The sequence below is a fragment of the Ruditapes philippinarum genome, unplaced genomic scaffold (genome assembly GCF_026571515.1).
Source record: "Ruditapes philippinarum isolate M1 unplaced genomic scaffold, ASM2657151v2 ctg3517_1_1_1_1, whole genome shotgun sequence".
NCBI lineage: Eukaryota > Metazoa > Mollusca > Bivalvia > Venerida > Veneridae > Ruditapes > Ruditapes philippinarum.
In genome coordinates, this window is record NW_026857532.1 from 43,639 (window position 1) to 65,160 (window position 21,522).

A 21,522-nucleotide genomic window follows, 5' to 3' on the forward strand; every position below is an offset into this window, starting at 1 on the left:
ACAGAGGCATACAAGGAGCAATAAAATTGTCAGTACAAAGTGTGACAGGAACATTTGGTGCAAATTAGGAACAATTAAAATGGATAATGCACAGTATTAGACATAAGTAGTAAGAACCAGCAATTGTGTGAATAAATTATGCAAATTAGATTTTTGAGCTGCCATAAAAATGTTTTGCCTACAGTTAATATTAGGCTACGATTACGATGTAAATAAATACCACGCAGCATCATACGTTGACAGACATGTTAACAATTCACTTTTCAAAAGAGTTGTTTATATTTTTGAAATGTGTACATCAATTGTAACAGATGTTCACACCTTTTAATTTGAAAGTCAGAATCAAACTGCAAAAATTTAATTACATGTACTATTAAGAACACGTTTTAGTAGGATTTTTATAATAATGACAATTATCGCCGTTCAATAATTAACAGCCAATTTTTCGTTGGTGCGTTTGTTTATTTAATTGCATTATTTGATTGTGAAACTTTGTTAAATAATAACATGTGTATTTATTTAATCTGTGAAATATTGTTTAATTACATTAAGATGAGACTTTAATGAACATAATTACGGGCATCACTGGCCTGAAGTTGTGCGACCGCTAGACGTTGATTTTTTTATTTGTTTCTTTATTTTTTATTATTTTTTATTTTTGGATATTTTTAAGTATTTTGAACCAAAAAAATCTCCTCTACACCTCCTGTCAAAATTAATTTGTCTGGTCAATACTTTATTATATTAATAATTCGCTACGATTTTACTAGATTTAGATGTGGGGAAATGACATCACGCGCACCTGTTTTTATACGGCCAATACTAGTGATGGAAATCGGATGAAATTTGTCCCAATCGATCATCGGTTCAGTCGGATGGGACATAATCAATAACTTTTCGAATAAAGTCGCGTTTAAAAAGAAATAGGGAAGTAACATTTCTTCCCAAGGCACTTGATTATATTCAGTAACATGAACTTCATTTAGCACTTTTCAACACAGTTTTAACCTTGTATAGTCATAATTTTACGAAATAGCTTTTATTTTTCAATGTATGTCAAATAATAACATTCAAATCACATTACATTACTATTGTTTACATTACTTATTGATTCTGTTTAACTCCAAATTGTCTCTGACATTATTTTTTTGCGATCGGCGAGGTGAAAATTACCGTCAGAATAATTCCCTTTGACACTTTAAACATTTTCGACGACGTCGCGGAACAAATTTTTATGAATCGATTATTGTCGCTTTACATAACAGTAAGTGATTTTCGGCGACTGGCGACAATCGGAACATCACTAGCCAATACACAAACATGGCCGCGCCTACTGATTTTTAGAAATCGGTGATTTAGCGATTTAAATTTTGTTATCATTCGTTTAATATCATTATTTGGCGGCAGAAAATTTGCAGATTTATTATTTATAGTATTCTTTTTCTGAAATCAAATTTTTATTCTAACCTTGTCTTTCCCTTTAAAGAAAATATTGCTTTTAAATGATTTATATAATTTCAAAATATTACTTTATTCAGCACATGCTTATAATATCAAAAAATGCATTGCTAATCGTATTTTATTGTTTTATTTTAAATTTTGCACTCTGTTGCGCCAATAAGGCCAAATAAAAATATATGTCTGGTTCAGGAAACATTGGCCCAAAAATTAGGAGGGTAGGGATTTTCATTTTTGTTTTTTTCTTCTTTTTTTTGAAATGACTTATTTTTCATTTTCAGATGTGTTGCTTGCATACTTAAACAGAGATTGTAATCAATCAATGCAAACACCATTTTGTAACTTCCAGCATAGTGTGTTTCACTGCAGTTTCAATATGAATGGTATCGGTAAAGAATTATATTAAAATGATCACTGTCAACAAGTTAAGAATGACACAAACAAACAGTTTAGCAACTTTTCGCTTGAAGCAGCTCTTGTAAATGAAACACTTTTATCAAACAAATGCCCTAAAACATGTTACTTCACCTTCCAAAAGGTTGCCCCTTGGATGGCCGTTGACATCTCACACTCGACGTCGTATATAATACTTTAATGATAAGTTTTTTGAGATTGGCCAAACATTAAGTTGACTAAAACAATGCATGTACATAGTTTATTAAGTAACTCATATCAAATATTTGAAACAATGAACAATGAATTGCTTTTTCATATTCAAAAATATTGAAGCTTATTAAACTTTTCGTACCCAAAATATTTCGTATCAAAAATCAATAAAAAAGTTTGGGGTTGGCAGTTAAAAAAAAGGGTAGGTCGGGTTCCCTGAAACAGACATATTTTTTATTTTGGCCTAATTCTCCATTGCGTATTTTAGTGGTACCGGTGATATCATAGAACCCCGGGCTAATAAATTATTAATTAGGGATTAAAGTGTCTTAGTTGTTTGTGTCATCAATAAAATATACTTGTATTTTTTAATCATTTTAAGTATTCCCTTTTAAATATCATAAAATGGCCGAAACGTCACGCGGAAAATGGCCGAAACATCTTAGGGTCGATTTTTTCACTGGGGACGATTTGGTTAGGGGCCGAAACGTCCTGTTTGCTCGTGGAAACCCGGTACCGTTTCAGTATATAGACACTTTACATTTTTAAGTTGTAGTATTGTTGCCAATCAGTTATTCAGTACCTGCATGATAGTTTTCCTTATTTTCCAAAGTTTGTAAGTTTCTGCCTCATCATCCATTATCGATTTTGTAGTAAACAATAAAATTCAATTCTTGCCCGAAAATTACGAAACTTTAGTTAGCCTTTACCGGAAGCTATCAAAGTTAGATTCGTATTCAGTGACTCTTTCAAAAATGATTAAACATAACAGAGCTTATATGAAATAATAAAACCAGTTATTTTTCAAGTTTGTATTTTAATTGGATTAATCTGTTCCTTTGTCAAAAAAAGTTTGATTTGCTCTTTTTATTGCAATATGTGGCTTCAATATAGTTAGATAAGGAAAGTCTCAAAACATATTTTCATTTTTCAAGAAGAGGTCCGATTCGTTTGAAATGTAGATCTATATATCGCAATACTACTGGGATTATATGCGTGAAAAGGGTCCTTAAAACTTTTAATTTCTTCAAAATACACCATATTTTGTATAAAATTAATGTGAAAAACACTTGCATAAAAAAATTTCTTATTTAAGTATTATTTGAAATATCTGGACATTCATGCTGGGACATTAGTAAGTTATCTTATGTCCCAGATTCATGGTACAAAGTACCTCCCGGTATGAAGTACCTTCAGGATATATATCGTCACTTAACGTCACCCATCTTTGGAAATAATATTTTGTTGAGTGAAGGATTAAAGCCATCTTATCATGAATGACTCGTATGTTTGATTTTCTTGAGTTGACTATATTCCAAGTAAGGATATTTTTTCGTATTTCGTAACGAAGTAGTTTAGTGCATTTACTTGTCTATAAAGCTGCTATATACTGCCAAAACGAATGATTTCTCTGCGAAAAAAGTGGAAATGAAATGTGCACACTTGTTTCCCTTCAGTATGATAGATAGATCTCCACGTTAGTATTTTCACGATTGATTATTTTCTTTATTAGTTTTATACAATAGAGAATAGATTTCAAATCGTTTTGACAAAAAATATTCGTTTTTACCACAAAAAAAAACAACTAAATAAACCCTTTATGATATACAAATACCGTAATTCAAAAAAATTGTGATAATAAATTGAAAAGGATCATATAGGGGGCGTGTTTTCTTACCGAAATTTCAGAGAGAGAGAGAGAGAGATCGAGAGAGAGAGAGAGTAGTTTAATACTTCTACATAAAACATTTTTATGGAGTCGTGTTTTTCCTTCGGTGTTTTCAGAGTAAAAAATATAGGATTTAAAATAGAGAAATTTATACTTCTGCTCAATTCATTTTTATTTTAAAGGCATCCCTAGAAAGAGAATGTCAGACGTTTCACTCCCAAGACGTTTCACTCCCAAGACGGTTCACACCTAGACGTTTCACTCCCATTTTGTCAATTGTATGGACGTTTCACTCCAAATTTTTAGAGATGTTTACTAGGAAAGTTAACAAATTTTAATTTCAGTAATATTAAACAGTGTAAAAAGGAAATTCAATTTAATGTTTTATTTTGTTGAATTCAATGGTATCATTTAATTATGGGTTGAGTGATAAGAGGTGTAAATGAAAGACACATTTCTAAAATATCACTTTTATTATCAGTGTAACAACATGAGAAAATTCTATTTACAGTAAATAAAAAAAATAGAATAACATAGAAAGAACAACAAAAACATCTATATTATAAGTATCAGTTTAAATATATTGAAATCATTACCAGTAAAGTAATAAATACATGTATCACTCAAATAATAAAAAATATCGATATATTAAATATATTGACTATGTAATGATTATTTTTTGTAAGTCTTAAACAATGAAATGCAAAACATGTGTATAAAAACTATAAAATAAATTATTTTTTAAAATTATTTTCTTCATCAATTTATTAAACCCATTAAAAAAACTTAAGTAATTGTGGTGTTATCTCATTGGCTAATTAGTTGTATAAACACTGAGACAATCAACTAACAGTTTGACACACTATTAAATCAGTTGTATAAACACAGCAGTTTACTAATCAGTTGTTTATTAGACCATTAAAATATTTTTTGACAACAGCCAATTTAAACACAGAAACTTCTCCATAAGTTTTGTTTATATAATAATTGATTTTAGTCACAAAAAATGATTATACATGACAAATATTGAAAAAGTCCTAATGCTTCTAATTTTATTTAAAGATGTTTCTGATTTCAATGGCCATTAAATTTTTTGAAATATATCGCAAATGCACTATACTAGCATAAAATATTTTAACAATTTTTGATCCGATGTTTAAAATTAACAACAAAAAACATGTAACTCAAAGTTAATTCTTGTCACAAGATTGTTATGCTTTAAATTAAAATTGCCTATTGATTCCATGTTTACAAAAGATCAAATACTTAGTTATATTAAAGTGTTATTTTAATCAAAAATATTTTTTCTTTAAATGAAATAATGTGATAATCACTGATTATTGCACATTTGGATCAAAGAATAGAAAAACACCTTATTTCAAAACAATAAAGAAAATAAGCTAACTGAAATGATAGAACTTAAAGAACTGAGTTGACAAAAAATTGAAATCCTTCTTTTTAATTTATTAAATTTAAGGTCTATTTTAGTATATCATAAGTATCAAAATAATTTTGGTATAACAAGGGAGTGAAACGTCTTGGTGTGAACTGTCTGGGTGTGAACCGTCTCAATAGTGAAATGTCTGTCTACCCTAGAAAGCTCATGAAGTAATTTTTAATTTGATATCAAAATTATTAAAATTGATTACGAAATAAAGAAGTTAAAGGAGCTTCATGTTTCCCTTTAGTTTTTTTTTCAGAAATAGGGTAGAGGCGCCGGGTTTTATGCCCGTTTACTATACTGTACAGTACTCAGTACGGGCCTCCTATTTTTACGAAAATTTACCTTGAGATTTTCCCCACATCTCCAAGTCTTGTTTACCTTAATGTTATCAGTCCGCGTGATAGCGGTGAAAGTCTATAAATATATGGGATCATCTTGTTCATCAAAGAACATGGTGAGTTACAATATCTTTCTTGTTTAAAATTTTGTTTCTTAGTTTATGTGTTCCCCCAAACAAATAAGATTAGCACATTAGTAGCACATATAGTTTTAGTGTAATAGGAGGAGCTTACAAGCTTGGCTTAAATGCTGAGAAGTACAGTAAAGGTAGCCTGGAACCCCGTTGAATCGATCTATTTACCCATAAATCACAACTGCATTTAAAAAATTCAAATCTCCCTGAATATTTATTTTGTATTATTTATTTTGATCCTTTTGCCATAATATTTACATGGCAAACATCACTGATATATAGTTTTTAGCTTTGGAATATACGGATATTTACAGACATGTCAAACTGGTTGATGAATTAGGTCACGTCATTATATCGATGCATTGTGAGAATCGCTCAGTTAGCCAAAGTTTGGGAAGCCTTAACCATCTTTATGTTAGATATTTCAGTCAATTAGAATCAAAGATGTCAGTTTTAAAATGTCAGCACAAATTTAGGAACTTTTAACAGACAGCAAATGTACATTGTATTTATTATCTACAACGTCTTACGGTACTGGAAACATGTTTTTGATCATTTTACTGCACAAAAATAAATGCGAAAGATTTTCGTGACACTGTTGTAAATGTTAACAATCAGTAGGTGACGTATTTTGCAAAAAATCTAAAGATTAAATTCTGATTTGTAAATAGATCGATACAATGAATAGCACGATACAATGGGGTTCCACTATACTGGGATTAACGGACAAAAAATGATGTAGAATTCAGTAGATAGATCTATTGTCGCTTTAACTTTTATGTAAAAGCATAAAAAAGATTAAAAATTTTCCCAATTGATTTTGGGTTCTTTATACACGTAAACGTTGCTTTATAAAATACGAAATTAAACATTTTTACCTTCAAAGTAGGGCGTTGTAATAGAACATAGAATTGCAAGCACTGAGATATAGTCCAACTAAGACATTAAAAAAATTGTTGTTTCCGGTGTCCCTACTGGCATGCAAGCAGTTCCAGTACAGAAGCAGTACCCGCATTTTTCATTTAAACGCTTGATTTTTACTTGCATTCTTCAAAAAGTGATATCAAATTCACAGACACTTGGGATGTGGAGCTTAAAACGCCTTTAAAATCCAAATAAAATGTATATTTGTCAATCCAAGCACATGTACTGATCATACTGGTTGGGGACCATCAACCGGACACTTTTTGAACATTTTTTCGTACAGGTCAGATTTCATAATTTTTAACCTAGAGACCTTAAAATTTGACACAGTTCAGCAAGGTTCTTCTCCTAACTAACAACCTAGTTTGTTTATTTCTGATTGTATTGACACTTATATCTGAGGCTTGACAATGTATTGACACTTATATTTGAGGCTTGACAAGGAGGGTATCAAAATTACCTAAATTGTCTTCACTACAGTACCATGTGTCCGGACAAATATGTACATCACGCGATTTAATTCAGATAAAAGCTTGGGTGTTTTGATTTTAGATTTTTAACATTCAGCAACAAATGCTGATTTTTTGGATATTCTATTGTTTACTCTGCAAATGATTATAGCTGGTATATGAGATCAGGTATTGCTTTCTTGACCCCCCAAATTTCAACGTCAACATTGTAGAAACAGACATTAAAATATTACCATTTACGGAGGTTGAAATAAATTTATTACTTAATTTTAGAAGAAATGTGCATTTATTGTTAATGAAAAAGTGACTGACAACCACTGAACAAAGAAAATACTAAATTAAGCATTTTCTGGGCTGTCCGGTTTTGGTGGTCCCCAACCAGTATATATAAAAAAACTTAAATAAGCCGTTTTGAAAAAAATTCATATTTCGACGTCTATTATTATAGACGTTGAAATATGAAATTTTTTCAAAACAGCTTATATTAAGTTTTTTTTAGCTCACCTGAGCTTGCTCAGGGTGAGCTTTTAGGATCGGTGAATGTCCGTCGTACGTCCACAATTGCTTGTGAACACACTAGTGGTCACACTTATGACTCAATCATCATCAAACTTTGTCAGGATGCTTGTTTAGTCAATTGCTCGGATGAGTTCGAAACTGGGTCATTTCGGATGGAAAACTAGGTCACAAGAGCTAAAAATAGAAAAACCTTGTGAACACTCTAGAGGTCACATTTTTGACCCAATCATCATCAAACTTGGTCAGGATGTTTGTCTAGGTGATAGCTCGGATGAGTTCGAACATGGGTCATCTCGGATGAAAAAGTAGGTCACAGGAGCTATAAATAGAAAAACCTTGTGAACACTCTAGTGGTCACATTTTTGAACCAATCATCATCAAACTTGGTCAGAATGCTTGTCTAGTCAATTGTTTGGATGAGTTCGAACATGGGTCATCTCTGATGAAAAACTAGGTCACAGGAGCTAAAAATAGAAAAACCTTTTGAACACTCTAGTGGTCACATTTTTGACCCAATCATCATCAAACTTTGTCAGGATGCTTGTTTAGATAATAGCTCGTATGAGTTTGAATATGGGTCATCTCGGATGAAAAACTAGGTCACCGGAGCTATAAATAGAAAAACCTTGTTAACACTCTAGCGGTCACATTTTTGCATCAATCATCATCAAACTTGGTCAGGATGCTTATCTAGTTGATAGCTCAGATGAGTTCGAACATGGGTCATCTCGGATGAAAAAGTCGGTCACCGGAGCTAAAAATAGAAAAACCTTGTTAACACTCTAGCGGTCACATTTTTGCATCAATCATCATCTAAATTGGTCAAGATGCTTGTCTAGGTGATAGCTCGGATGAGTTCGAACATGGGTCATCTCGGATAAAAAAGTAGGTCACCAGAGCTAAAAATAGAAAAATCTTGTTAACACTCTAGTGGCTACTGTTGTAATCCAAATATTCTGTTAATTGGTCTGAAAGTTTGTTTTGATGATTTCTAAGTCAAGATCGAACATGGGTCATCTTGGATGAAAAACTAGGTCACACTGCCCAAATATGAAAAAACCTTGTTAACATTCTAGTGGTCACATTTTCGACTCAATTATCATCAAACTTGGTCAGGATGCTTGTCTAGGTAATTGCTTGGATGAGTTCGAAATCACATGTGAAACTAGGTCATCGGAGCTAAAAAAAGAAAAATCTTGTTAACACTCTAGTTGCTACTGTTTTGATCCAAGTATCCTGGAAATTGGTCTGAAAGTTTGTTTTGATGATTTCTAGGTCAAGTTTGAATATGTGTCACCTGGGTAAAAAACTAGGTCGCACTGCTCAAATATGGATAATCCTTGTTAACACTGTAGTGGTCACATTTTTGACTCACCTGTCATGAGACTTGGTCAGAATGCTTGTCTAGGTAATTGTTTGGATGAGTTTGATAAGTCAGGTGAGCGATCTAGGGCCATCATGGCCCTTTTGTTTATATATTTGATCAGTACATATGCTGGGATTGACAAATACACATTTTATTTGGATTTTAAAGGTGTTTTAAGCTCCAAACCCCAAGTGTCTGTGATCAAATCAAGCAGATGCATAAACGAGACAAAATCTAAGCGTCAGTTTGGTAATTAAATAGACTATGTAGTACATATAAAAAGTTTTCATTTTAAATCACTTTCACTTGTGCTTTGTCAAAACGTGACCTTCTTAACTTTGGGGGATTCTGTTAATGCGTGCATGCGCAACAATACTTACATGTGAGGCCTATTAAAGGGTTTTCCGCTTATACCGCCTGCATACAGATAAGTAGGCAATGCGATGAAAATCTGATTAATTATCAGAATTTTGACCAATATTACTATATTAACTAATTTTATGGCTTTAATGAGTAAAATATCAAGCATACAAGCATGCCATTGCATGTGTTTGCGTTGGGGTACCGGTACCGGGTAATACGTGGTCATCAGGATGCTTGTCTAGGTAATAGTTTGGATGAGTTCGAACATGGGTCATCTTGGATAAAAAACAAGGGCACAGGAGCTAAAAAGAGAAAAATCTAGGTAATTGCTCAAATGAGTTCAAATATGGGTCATCTTGGATTAAAAACTAGGTCATAGGAGCTAAAAATAGAAAAACCTTTTTAACACTCTAGAGGTCACATTTTTGACTTAATCATCATCAAACTTGGTCAGGATGCTTTTCTAGGTAATAGTTTGGATCAAATATCCTGGAAATTGGTCTGAAAGATTGTTTTTCTGATAATTTCTAGGTCAAGTTCAAATATGGGTCACCTGAGGTCAAAAACTAGGTCACACTACCCAAATATGGAAAAACCTTGTTAACACTCTAGTGGTCACATTCTTGACTCAATTAACATCAAACTTGGTCAGGACGCTTGTCTAGGTAATTGCTGACATGAGTCATCTTGGATGAAAAACTAGGTCACAGGAGCTAAAAATAGAAAAATCTTGTTAACACTCTAGTAGCTACTGTTATTATCCAAAAATCCTGGAAATTGGTCTGAAAGTTTGTCTTGATGAAAGTTAGGTCAAGTTCAAATATTGGTCACCTGGGGTCAAAAACTAGGTCACACTGCTCAAATATGGTTAATCATTGTTAACACTCTAGTGGTTACATTTTCGACTCACCTGTCATGAAACTTGGTCAGAATGCTTGGCTAAGTAATTGTTCGGATGAGTTTGATGGGTCAGGTGAGCGATCTAGGGCCATCTTGGCCCTCTTGTTTGTGATTTTTATGCTACCACAGCATCTGCAATGGCATATAGCGATTCACCTGTATGTGTGTGTCTGCATGCGTGCGTGTGTGTTATATAGATTATATAGTGAACTTAAAAAATCTTCTTGTGAAAAACCAGTAGTCCAATTTCAACCGAACGTGGCAGGATTGTTCCTTGTGAAGGGCTTTCAAAGTTGTTCAAAGAATTTGATTCCATGCAGAAATCTGGTTGCCATTGCAACCGAAAGGAATGATAAGAATGAATTTAAAAAAATCTTCTTATAAAGACCAACACAGCCTAGAGCTTAGATATTTTGCATAAGGCATTGTCTGGTAGACTTCTACCAAGATTGTTCAAATTATAGCCCTGGGGTCAAAATTGGCCCTGCCCTGGGGGTCATTAATTTTCACTATGGTGATATAGTAAACAACTTTAAAATCTCATTATCTGAAGGTTCAAGGCTAAGAGCTTTGATGTTTGGTATATGATATCATCAATAGGTCCTCTACCAAATTTGTTCAAATTTTACCTCTAGTGTCTAAATTGGCCCTGCCCCCGGGGGTCATATATGTATATCTTAAAATCTTAAAAAATCTTCTTCTCTGAATTGACATATGCTAGAGGTTAGATATTTGTCATGAAACATTGTCTAGTGGACCTCTATCAAGTTTGTTCAAATTATAGCCCTGGGGTCAAAATTGTTCCCGCCCTGTAGTCATTGTTTTTCGTTTTGTACATAATTATAGTAAAAACTTAAAAAATCTTTTTTCTGTGAAAGGAAACAACTTACATTGGAATTTCTATATTTTATGTAAAATATTCAATAGCTTGGAGTAAGTCTAAAGGTCACGATTTTCAGAGATATTTATGAAATGATTCAGGTCCTGAACTCTAGCAAGACATTAATTTTTGCTAGCTTTGTAGAGATATTAAATGAAACAATTTGAGCACATTATAAGGACATTATGATTCACACCATGTCTTTAATAATGATTATGTTTTTAGCTCACCTGTCACAAAGTGACAGGGTGAGCTTTTGTGATCGCTTTTCGTCCGGCGTCCGTCCGGCGTCTGTCCGTCCGTAAACTTTTGCTTTAAATGACATCTCCTCATAAACCACTGAGCCAATTTCATCCAAACTTCACAGGAATGTTCCTTTGGTGGTCACCTTTAAAAATTGTTCAAAGAATTTAATTCCATGCAGAACTCTGGTTGCCATGGCAACCGAAAGAAAAATCTTTAAATATCTTCTTTTAAACAACCCTAAGAGCTAGAGCTTAGATATTTGGCATGAAACATCTTCTAGTGAGTGTCTACCAAGTTTGTTCAAATAAAAGCCCTGGGGTCAAAATTGGCCCCGCCCCAGGGGGTCATTGATTTTCCCTATATGCATATAGTAAAAACTTAAAAAATCTTCTTTTAAAGAACCCAAAGAGCTAGAGCTAAGATATTTGGCATGAAACATTTTCTAGTGAGTGTCTACCAAGTTTGTTCAAATAAAAGCCCTGGGGGTCAAAATTGGCCCCGCCCCAGGGGGTCATTGATTTTCCCTATATGCATATAGTAAAAACTTAAAAAATCTTCTTTTAAAGAACCGTAAGAGCTAGAGCTTAGATATTAAGCATGAAACATCTTCTAGTGAATATCTACCAAGTTTGTTCAAATAAAAGCCCTGTGGTCAAAATTGGCCCCGCCCCAGGGGGTCATTGATTTTCCCTATATGCATATAGTAAAAACTTAAAAAATCTTCTTTTAAAGAACCCAAAGAGCTAGAGCTAAGATATTAAGCATGAAACATCTTCTAGTGAGTGTCTACCAAGTTTGTTCAAATTAAAGCCCTGTGGTCAAAATTGGCCCCACCCCGGGGGGTCATTGATTTTCCCTATATGCATATAGTAAAAACTTAAAAAAATCTTCTTTTAAAGAACCATAAGAGCTAGAGCTTAGATATTTGGCATGAAACATTTTCTAGTGAATGTCTACCAAGTTTGTTCAAATAAAAGCCCTGGGGTCAAAATTGACCCCGCCCCAGGGGATCATAGATTTTCCCTATATACATATAGTAAAAACTTAAAAAATCTTCTTTTAAAGAACCCAAAGAGCTAGAGCTTAGATATTTGGCATGAAACATCTTCTAGTGAGTGTCTACCAAGTTTGTTCAAATAAAAGCCCTGGGGTCAAAATTGGCCCCGCCCCAGGGGGTCATTGATTTTCCCTATATGCATAAGTAAAATCTTACTTAAAAAATTTTCTTTTAAAGAACTCAAAGAGCTAGAGGTAAGATATTTAGCATGAAACATGTTCTAATGGGTGTCTATTAAGTATGTTCAAATAAAAGCCCTGGGGGTCAAAACTGGCCCCGTCCGGGGGGGGGGAGGGGGTCATTGATTTTCCTTATATGTGTATAGCAAAAACTTAAAAATCTTCTTTGAAAAAACCCAAATAGCTAGAGTTTAGATATTAAGCATGAAACATCTTTAAGTAAATATCTACAAAGTTTGTTGAAATAAAAGCCAGGGGGTCAAAACTGGCCCTGCCCCAGGGGTGTCATTGTTTTTAACTATATGTGTATAGTAAAAACTTTAAAAATCTTCTTCTAAAAAACCCAATGAGCTAGAACTTAGATGTTTAGCATGAAACATCTTCTTATGGGTGTCTACCAAGTCTGTTTAAATAAACAAATAAAAGCCCTTGGGTAAAAATTGGCCCGGGGGGGGGGGGGGGGCTATATACATGTGAGCGACCTCAGGGCCATCATGGCCCTCTTGTAAGAATTGGTAATGCTTAATTGAAAAGATGGTATTTAAGAAAAAGTTACTGTACCTGCATTTCAAAGTTTAATACAATTATGTTATACAGTTAATACCTATTTTTTGTCAATAAAAAATTCTTTTTTATTTTTGATTCAATTCTTGCGCTATGGCCTTTGTATCTTAACATTAGACACATCTGCATATGTGTCTAATGATTTGACATGCTGAAATATGACCTTTACCTCAAACTCCACTAGACAGTACTGCATTATGGCAAAGTTCAATTGTATAGTAACAAAAAAAATCTACTTTTGTTATATTAATGCAGTGGCATAACATTTTTTCACAAATGCATTCTTGTTTTTCTTCTGTAATACACAAAAGGATTCATACTTTGACAAAACAAATGTGACAAGACAGACCTATTAAAATATAAAAAGGAAACGTTAGACTTGTTCAATCGTTTTTTTGTTTGCTTTTAGAAAAAGTAAAAAGTTGAGTGTTGCCCCCGCTCGGCGGTGGATCTTGTAAAAACAAAAGAAATCTTCTACTATTATACTATAGAAGCTTTATCTTAGATATTTTGTCTGAAACATTGTCTGGTGGACCTGTACAAAAATTGATCAAATTTTGTAACAGCCATAATTTGGTCAAAATCAGACCGGCCTCTGGCAATCATTGATTTTTGTTCTATGTATATAGTCAAAACAAAAGAAATCTACTATTAAACTATAGTGGCTTTGTCTTAGATATTTTGTATGAAACATTGTCTGTTGGACCTCTATTAAAATTGTTCAAATTTTGTAATAGTCATTTGGTCAAACTTAGTGGTCAGGCCTCAGGCGATCCTATGTTTATAGTAAAAACAAAAGAAATCTTCTACTTTTATACTATAGAGGCATTATTGGCTGGTTTGCACAGGACTGGTGCAAACCCGGGTAATAGTATGGTGAATGTCGGGCAGTGGACGAAAAAAATTTGTAACAGTTTTCTCAGCAACTAAATTTTTAATTTAAATGGTTAATAAATTTTTGATATTAATGGTGAATAGTAGGAATTAGTCGTAAGAGTTTTCTCAGGAACTACTTATCACAGCCTCTTGATATTTGGCATACAGCATTGACACATGGTCCCATACAGTGGGATTTAATATCAGGTCTGTCATTCATTTACTTCCTGTTAACTGACTTATTTAAATCTTCCACATTAAAGGTCAGTGGTAAATTTTTTTCGTAACATTACAGCATCATGATATTTGGTAAAGTAATGCAACCCGGCCTTTTCTGTCTGACCCATTTTTTATGCCCCCTTCAAAGAAGAGGGGGTATATTGTTTGGCTAATGTCGGTAGGTCGGTCTGTCCGTCAGAAGACCACATGGTTTCCACTGATTATCTTGAAAACTATATATCACAAAGTCTTCATATTTCACGTAGTGATCGGTCATAACTAGTAGATATCCTCTTATGATTTTGGGGTCAAAGGTCGATGTCACAGGGTTCTTAAATGTCAAAATGGTTTCCGCTAATTATCATGAAAACTATTCATCACAAAGTCTTCATATTTCACATAGTGATTGGTCAGAACTAGTAAATGACCTCATTGATTTTGGGGTCACTAGGTCAAAAGTCAAAGTCACAGGGCCTTAAATATCAGAATGGTTTCTGCTGATTATCTTGAAAACAATTCATCACAAAGTCTTCATATTTCACATAGTGATTGGTCAGAACTAGTAAATGACCTCATTGATTTGGGGTCACTAGGTCAAAGGTCAAGGTCACAGAGGCCTTAAATATCAGAAAGGTTTCTGCTGATTATCTTGAAAAGGATTCATCACAAAGTCTTCATATTTCACATATTGATTGGTCATAACTAGTAAATGACCCCTATTGATCTTTTGGTCACTAAGTCAAAGGTCAAGGTCACAGGGGCCTTAAATGTCAAAATTGTTTCTGCTGATTATCTTGAAAACTATTCATCACAAAGTCTTCATATTTCACATAGTGATTGGTCATAACTAGTAAATGATCTCTATTGATTTTGGGGTCACTAGGTCAAAGTTCAAGGTCACAGGGGCCTTAAATGTCAGAATGGTTTTTGCTGATTATTTTGAAAACTACCCATCACAAGGTCTTCATATTTCACATAGTGATTGGTCATAACTAGAACATGACCCCTTTTGATCTTGGGGTCACTAGCTCAATGGTCAATGTCACAGGGGCCTTAAATGTCAAAATGGTTTCTGCGGATTATCTTGAAAACTATTCATCATAAAGTTTTCATATTTCACATAGTGATTGTTGTTATAACTAGTAAATGACCTCATTGATTTTGGGGTCACTCGGTAAAGGTCACAGGGGCCTGAAATATAAGAATGGTTTCTGCTGATTATCTTGAAAACGGTTCATCACAAAGTCTTCATATTTCACATATTGATTGGTCATAACTAGTAAATGACCCCTATTGATCTTTTGGTCACTAGGTCACAGGGCCTTAAATGTCAAAAATGTTTTTGCTTATTATCATGAAAACCATTCATCACAAAGTCTTCATATTTCACATATTAAATAGCAATGTGTGGTAGATGTCTCCTATTGATTTTGGGATCACTAGTTCAAAGGGCAAGGTCACAGGTGCCTTACATGTAAATATTGCTTCGGCTTATTACCTTGAAAACTTTTTATCACAGTTTTCATATTTCACATATTAGTTAGTCATAATGGGGTCACTAGTTCAAAAGTCAAGGTCTTTATACTTCACATATTGATTGGGTATAACTAGTAGGTCATTATTTTGCTTTTTTCCATAACTGAAAACTTCCATGTACCCATTTATGGCAAGTTTCTATAACCAATAATGTAAGTCAAGGGCTAGAAAGGGGGTCATATGTGTGGTCCGACATTTCTTGTTTAAATTCATTTTCATACTCTTCGAGGTATACTTTTTAGACACTGGAAAATAGGGGAACTAAGTTTTTTTTTCGCTTTTGATATTTTCATCCAGCAGTGCAAGGTTCTTTTTTGAGCCTCGGAAATAGGAAATAGTCACAAGAGGCAAGATCTGGTGAATAAGGAAGATGAGGAAGCTCGACAACCTTTTCCTGTTACAGAATATTCTTGTACAATGACCGCCTTGTGTGACAAAAACATTGTCATGCAACAATCTGACACAGTGATGATATTTGCAAAAGATCGATTGTTGTATTTAGGGAACTTTTTATGCTCCCCAAAAATTTCGGAGGAGCATATAGTCGGCGCCTTGTCCGTCTGTCTATCCGTTGTCTTGTCCGGAGCATAACTTGAAAATCCTTGGAGATAATTTGTTGAAACTTCATACAGTGGTAGAGGGCATTGAGGGGGAGTGCAGTGTCAAAGAACCATTACTCTATTTTGCCCGGTTTTTGAATTATCTCCCCTTATAGACAAATCTTGTCCGGGGCATAACTCTAAAACTATAAGAGATATCAACATGAAACTGTGTAGGTGAATAGATCTCAATGGGTAGATGTGCAGTGCATAAGAACAATAACTCTTTTTGTCCTAATTTTGGAGTTATTACCCTTTGTTAATTTTAACACTTTGAACTTTGTCCGGAACAAAACTCTAAAATTATAAGAGATATCAAGATGAAATATTGTAGGTAGATAGACCTCATTGAGTAGAGGTGCAGTGCAAAAGAACCATAACTCTTTTAAGCCTCATTTTTGAATTATCTCCCCTTTTAGAAAAATCTTGTTCAGGACTTAGCTGTAAAACTATAAGAGATATCAACATGAATCTTTGTAGGTAGATATATCTCAATGGGTAGATGTGCAGTGCACAAGAATCATAACTCTGCCTTGCCTAATTCTGGAGTTATTGCCCTTTGTTTATTTTTACTTTTTGAAGTTGTCCGGGACATAACTCGGAAATCATAAGAGATATCATCAAGAAACTTTGTAGGTTGATAGATCACATTGATTAGAAGTGCAGTGCAAAGAACAGTAACTCTGCCTTGCCTAATTTTGGAATTATTGCACTTTGAACTTTTTCCAGGGACATAACTCTGAAACTACAAGAGGTGTACTTTCCTGTGTCCAAAACCTATTCGGGGAGCATCACCCGGCTCAAACCGGGCTCTTGTTTAACAATTGTTTGGAGATTCTTACCCGAGGCTGAGCAAGTTTATGCTCTTTTGTAGAGATGGGGTATCCGTATGGCAGTTATCCTTCTCATTTTTAAATCATGTCTGAGAATTGTATGAGCGGCTTCTACAGAGATACCAAAGCATTAAGCTCTATTCCTAGTTGTAAATCTTACATCAGTAGCAATCAAATCTTTAACTTTTTCAACCATTTTGGCGAAGTTGCAGTTCTCGAATGGCGTGCATTAGGTGCATCTTTTACTGAATTTCTTACACCAACGTGTGACAGAAGAAAAAGAAAGTTCATTGTTCCCATAAACATGACATATTTCATTAAATATGTCTTTGGCCTGTATACCATGAATGCAGCGGTTATTGATATAGGACCGTATTAGGTCAATGAAAAGAGACCTTTTCCCAACCATTTTAACTTTAGTATACACAAGTAGATAGCGCAAATCGAGCTATTGTCACAGCTGTACTGAACTGATTTGCCCATGTATTGTATCCATTGAGAGCCTACACAACCATCTATGTGATACATGTACATAGTTTGTGCAAAATTTGGTAAAAAGCGAGATATTGACCTAGTTGCATTCATATTTGAACACCTCGTACTATTAAAGGTATTTGTTCATTTAATATCATGGTGCTAGTTTCAGCCATAGAATTGCACAATTCTGCGTTACTTTTGTACTATTTTTGTTATGATATTATTGCAGTCAATGTATTCTGTACACTCATCCAGGCCATTTTCCTTTTCAGGCTACTTCCAAGAACTGGAAGATTGCTCCTAACATATATGAGTTTTCTGCTAAAGACATTGATGGGAATGATACATGCCTGGAAAAATACAGGTAAGTTTGTGTAATTCTTAAAGGTACATTATGTCGCAGAAATCCATATTTTTTTTAAATTTGTAGATATATCAATATGCTATTTGTTTTGTAAATTATTTACATTACAGGATCTTTATTTATTGCAAATCATATTACAAGAAACACAGAAAAATATTTTCATCATGAACTATCAATAATTTACATCTATAGGGATATATGTACGTCCCTTCTGGTTTGCGGTCACACTTGCATAAAGGTTAGCAACTTTTACATCTGTGTGATACAGGACTTTTTAGCTCGCCTGTCCGGCGTCCGTCTGTAAACTTTTACTTTAAACGACATCTCTTCATAAACCACTAAGCCAATTACATCCAAACTTCACAGGAATGTTCCTTTGGTAGTGAACTTTAAAAATTGTTCAAAGAATTTAATGGACCTTTCTGGTGTTTACAGTTTTATGTAAATTGGCTAACTTGTAATCCATTCGCTACACTGAGGTAATACATAGTCATTGGTTGACCTGGTTTGCACAAAAGAACACGTGCTTATGTTTGTGATACTGTTTGTGAGCAGTTGACCTAGCAATGAATGGAAAAGGTGTGGCTAAATGTTCCACTACGAAAAACCAGAAAGGTCCATTCCAAGCAGAACTCTGGTTGCCATGGCAACTGAAAGAAAAAACTAAAAATATCTTCTATTAGAAAACCGTAAGAGCTAGAGCTTAAATATTTGGCATGAAACATCATCTAGTCAGTGTCTACCAAGTTTGTTCAAATAAATGCCCTAGGGTCAAAATTGGACCCGCCCGGGGGGTCATTGATTTTCCTTATTTGTACATAGTAAAAACTTTAAAAAAATCTTCTTTTAAAAAAACCCAAATAGCTAGAGCTTAGCTATTAAGCATGAAACATCTTCTAGTGTGTGTTTACCAAGTTTGTTCAAATAAAAGCCCTGGGGTCAAAATTGGCCCCACCCCAGGGGGGTCATTGATTTTCCCTTTATGTATATAGTAAAAACTTAAAAAACTTCTTTTAAGAAACCTTTAGAGCTAAAGCTAAGATATTTAGCATGAAACATCTTCTAATGGGTGTCTTCCATTTTTGTTCAAATAAGGGCCCTGGGGTTAAAATTGGCACCGCCCGGGGCATCATTGATTTTCCTTATATGTATATAGTAAAAACTTAAAAAATCTTCTGTTAAAAAACCCAAAGAGCTAGAGTTTAGATATTTAGCATTTATTATCTGCTAGTGATTGTCTACCAAGTGTGTTCAAATTAAAGCCCTGGGGACAAAATTGGCCCCGCCCAGAGGGAGGGGTCATAATGTTTTTCCTTATATGTGTATAGTAAAAACTTAAAAAATCTTCTTTGAGAGCTAGAGCTTACCGGTAGATATTTATCATGAAACATCTTCAAATGGGTGTCTACCAAGTTTATTCAAATAAATGCCCCTGGGTTAAAATTGGCCCCGCCCCGGGGGCCTATATACAGGTGATTGATTTCAGGGCCATCATGGCCCTCTTGTTTAGGGTAGTACTATAAAAAAACGATTAGAAAATTTGATAACCTATATCAGGGGTAGTATTAGACAAAGAGCCAAGAAGGTTTTAAACTGATTCTAAACTTTGCCTCACTTTTTATAACAAGATATATTGAAGGGGATTATAGGAATGGCCTCCGTCTGTCAGTCCGTCCGTCTGTCAGCAATACCAAATAAGGATAGGGGGCCATATAACTGTAAACAAAGCAAAAGAGAAGAATAAAATTAATTCCGTAACAATAGAATAAGGGACCATGGCCCTTTATTAAACAAAAGAAAATAACAATAGAAATGGCCCTTTATCCCTATTCAGTCGGACGTCCGTCGGTCTGTCAGTCCTTAACACGGACGTGTCTGCTCCATAACTTTTAAACTGCTGAACAATTTTTAGCTCACCTGTCACAAAGTGACAGAGTGAGCTTTTGTGATCGCTTTTCATCCGGCGTCCGTAAACTTTTACTTTGAATGACATCTCCTCATAAACCACTAAACCAATTTCATACAAACTTCACAGGAATGTTCCTTTGGTGGTCACCTTTAAAAATCGTTAAAAGAATTTAATTCCATGCAGAACTCTGGTTGCCATGGCAACTGAAAGAAAAAACTTTAAATATCTTCTCTTAGAAAACCCAAAGAGCTAGAGCTTAGATATTTGGCATGAATCTTCTAAAGAGTGTCTACCAAATTTGTTCAAATAAAAGCCCTGGGGTCAAAATTGGCCCGGTCCCAGGGGGTCATTGATTTTCCCTATATGCATATAGTAAAAAAAAATCTTCTTTTAAAGAACCCAAAGAGCTAGAGCTAAGATATTAAACATGAAACATCTTCTAATGAGTGTCTACCAAGTTTGTTCAAATAAAAGCCCTGGGGTCAAAATTGGCCCCGCCCCAGGGGGTCATTGATTTTCCCTATATGTATATAGTAAAAACTTTAAAAATCTTCTTTTAAAGAACCCAAAGAGCTAGAGCTAAGATATTTAGCATGAAACATCTTCTAATGGGTGTCTACCAAGTTTGTTCAAATAAAAGCCCTTGGGTCAAAATTGGCCCCGCCCCAGGGGGTCATTGATTTTTCCTATATGCATATAGTAAAAACTTTAAAATCTTCTTTTAAAGAACCCAAAGAGCTAGAGCTAAGATATTTAGCATGAAACATCTTCTAATGGGTGTCTACCAAGTTTGTTCAAATAAAAGCCCTTGGGTCAAAATTGGCCCCGCCCCAGGGGGTCATTGATTTTTCCTATATGCATATGGTAAAAACTTTAAAATCTTCTTTTAAAGAACCCAAAGAGCTAGAGCTAAGATATTTAGCATGAAACATGTTCTATTGGATGTCTACCAAGTTTGTTCAAATAAGAGCCCTGGGGTCAAAACTGGCCCCGCCCCAGGGGGTCATTGATTTTCCCTATATGAATATAGTAAAAACTTCAAAATCTTCTTTTAAAGAACCCAAAGAGCTAGAGCTAAGATATTTAGCATGAAACATGTTCTAATGGATGTCTACCAAGTTTGTTCAACTAAGAGCCCTGGGGTCAAAATTGGCCCTGCCCCAGGGGGTCATTGATTTTCCTTATATGTGTATAGCAAAAATTAAAAATCTTCTTGGAAATAACCCGAATAGCTAGAGTTTAGATATTAAGCATGAAACATCTTCTAGTAAGTGTCTACCAAGTTTGTTCAAATAAAAGCCCTGGGGTCAAAACTGGCCCTGCCCCAGGAGTGTCATTGTTTTTAAATACTAGTATATGTGTAAAGAAAAAACTTTAAAGATCTTTTTTTAAAAAACCCAACAAGCTAGACCTTAGATGTTTAGCATGAAACATCTTCTAATGGGTGTCTACCAAGTTTATTCAAATAAAAGCCCTGGGGTTTAAACTTGCCCCGCTCAAAGGGGGGGGGGGGGGCTATATACAGGTGAGCGACTTCAGGGCCATTATGGCCCTCTTGTTTATACAAGTAATAAACAATGATTTTAATTTTT

At 34.3% G+C, this 21,522-nt stretch overlaps 1 protein-coding gene across 2 annotated transcripts in view; it reads left to right on the forward strand.

The window, feature by feature from the left end:
• Nucleotides 1-3,271: 3,271 nt before the first annotated feature.
• The window catches only part of LOC132750097 (glutathione peroxidase-like), a 61,916-nt gene continuing 43,665 nt past the window's right edge, over nucleotides 3,272-21,522 (forward strand). The window contains exons 1-2 of one of the 2 annotated variants that reach the window (XM_060740036.1): nucleotides 3,272-3,383; nucleotides 17,930-18,021. In XM_060740036.1, the coding sequence (XP_060596019.1) occupies nucleotides 3,342-3,383; nucleotides 17,930-18,021 (134 nt within the window). In that variant the 5' untranslated portion in view covers nucleotides 3,272-3,341. Of the gene's footprint in view, nucleotides 3,384-5,563; nucleotides 5,632-17,929; nucleotides 18,022-21,522 lie in introns of those variants that run through there. The other variant, XM_060740035.1, reaches the window with a different exon arrangement.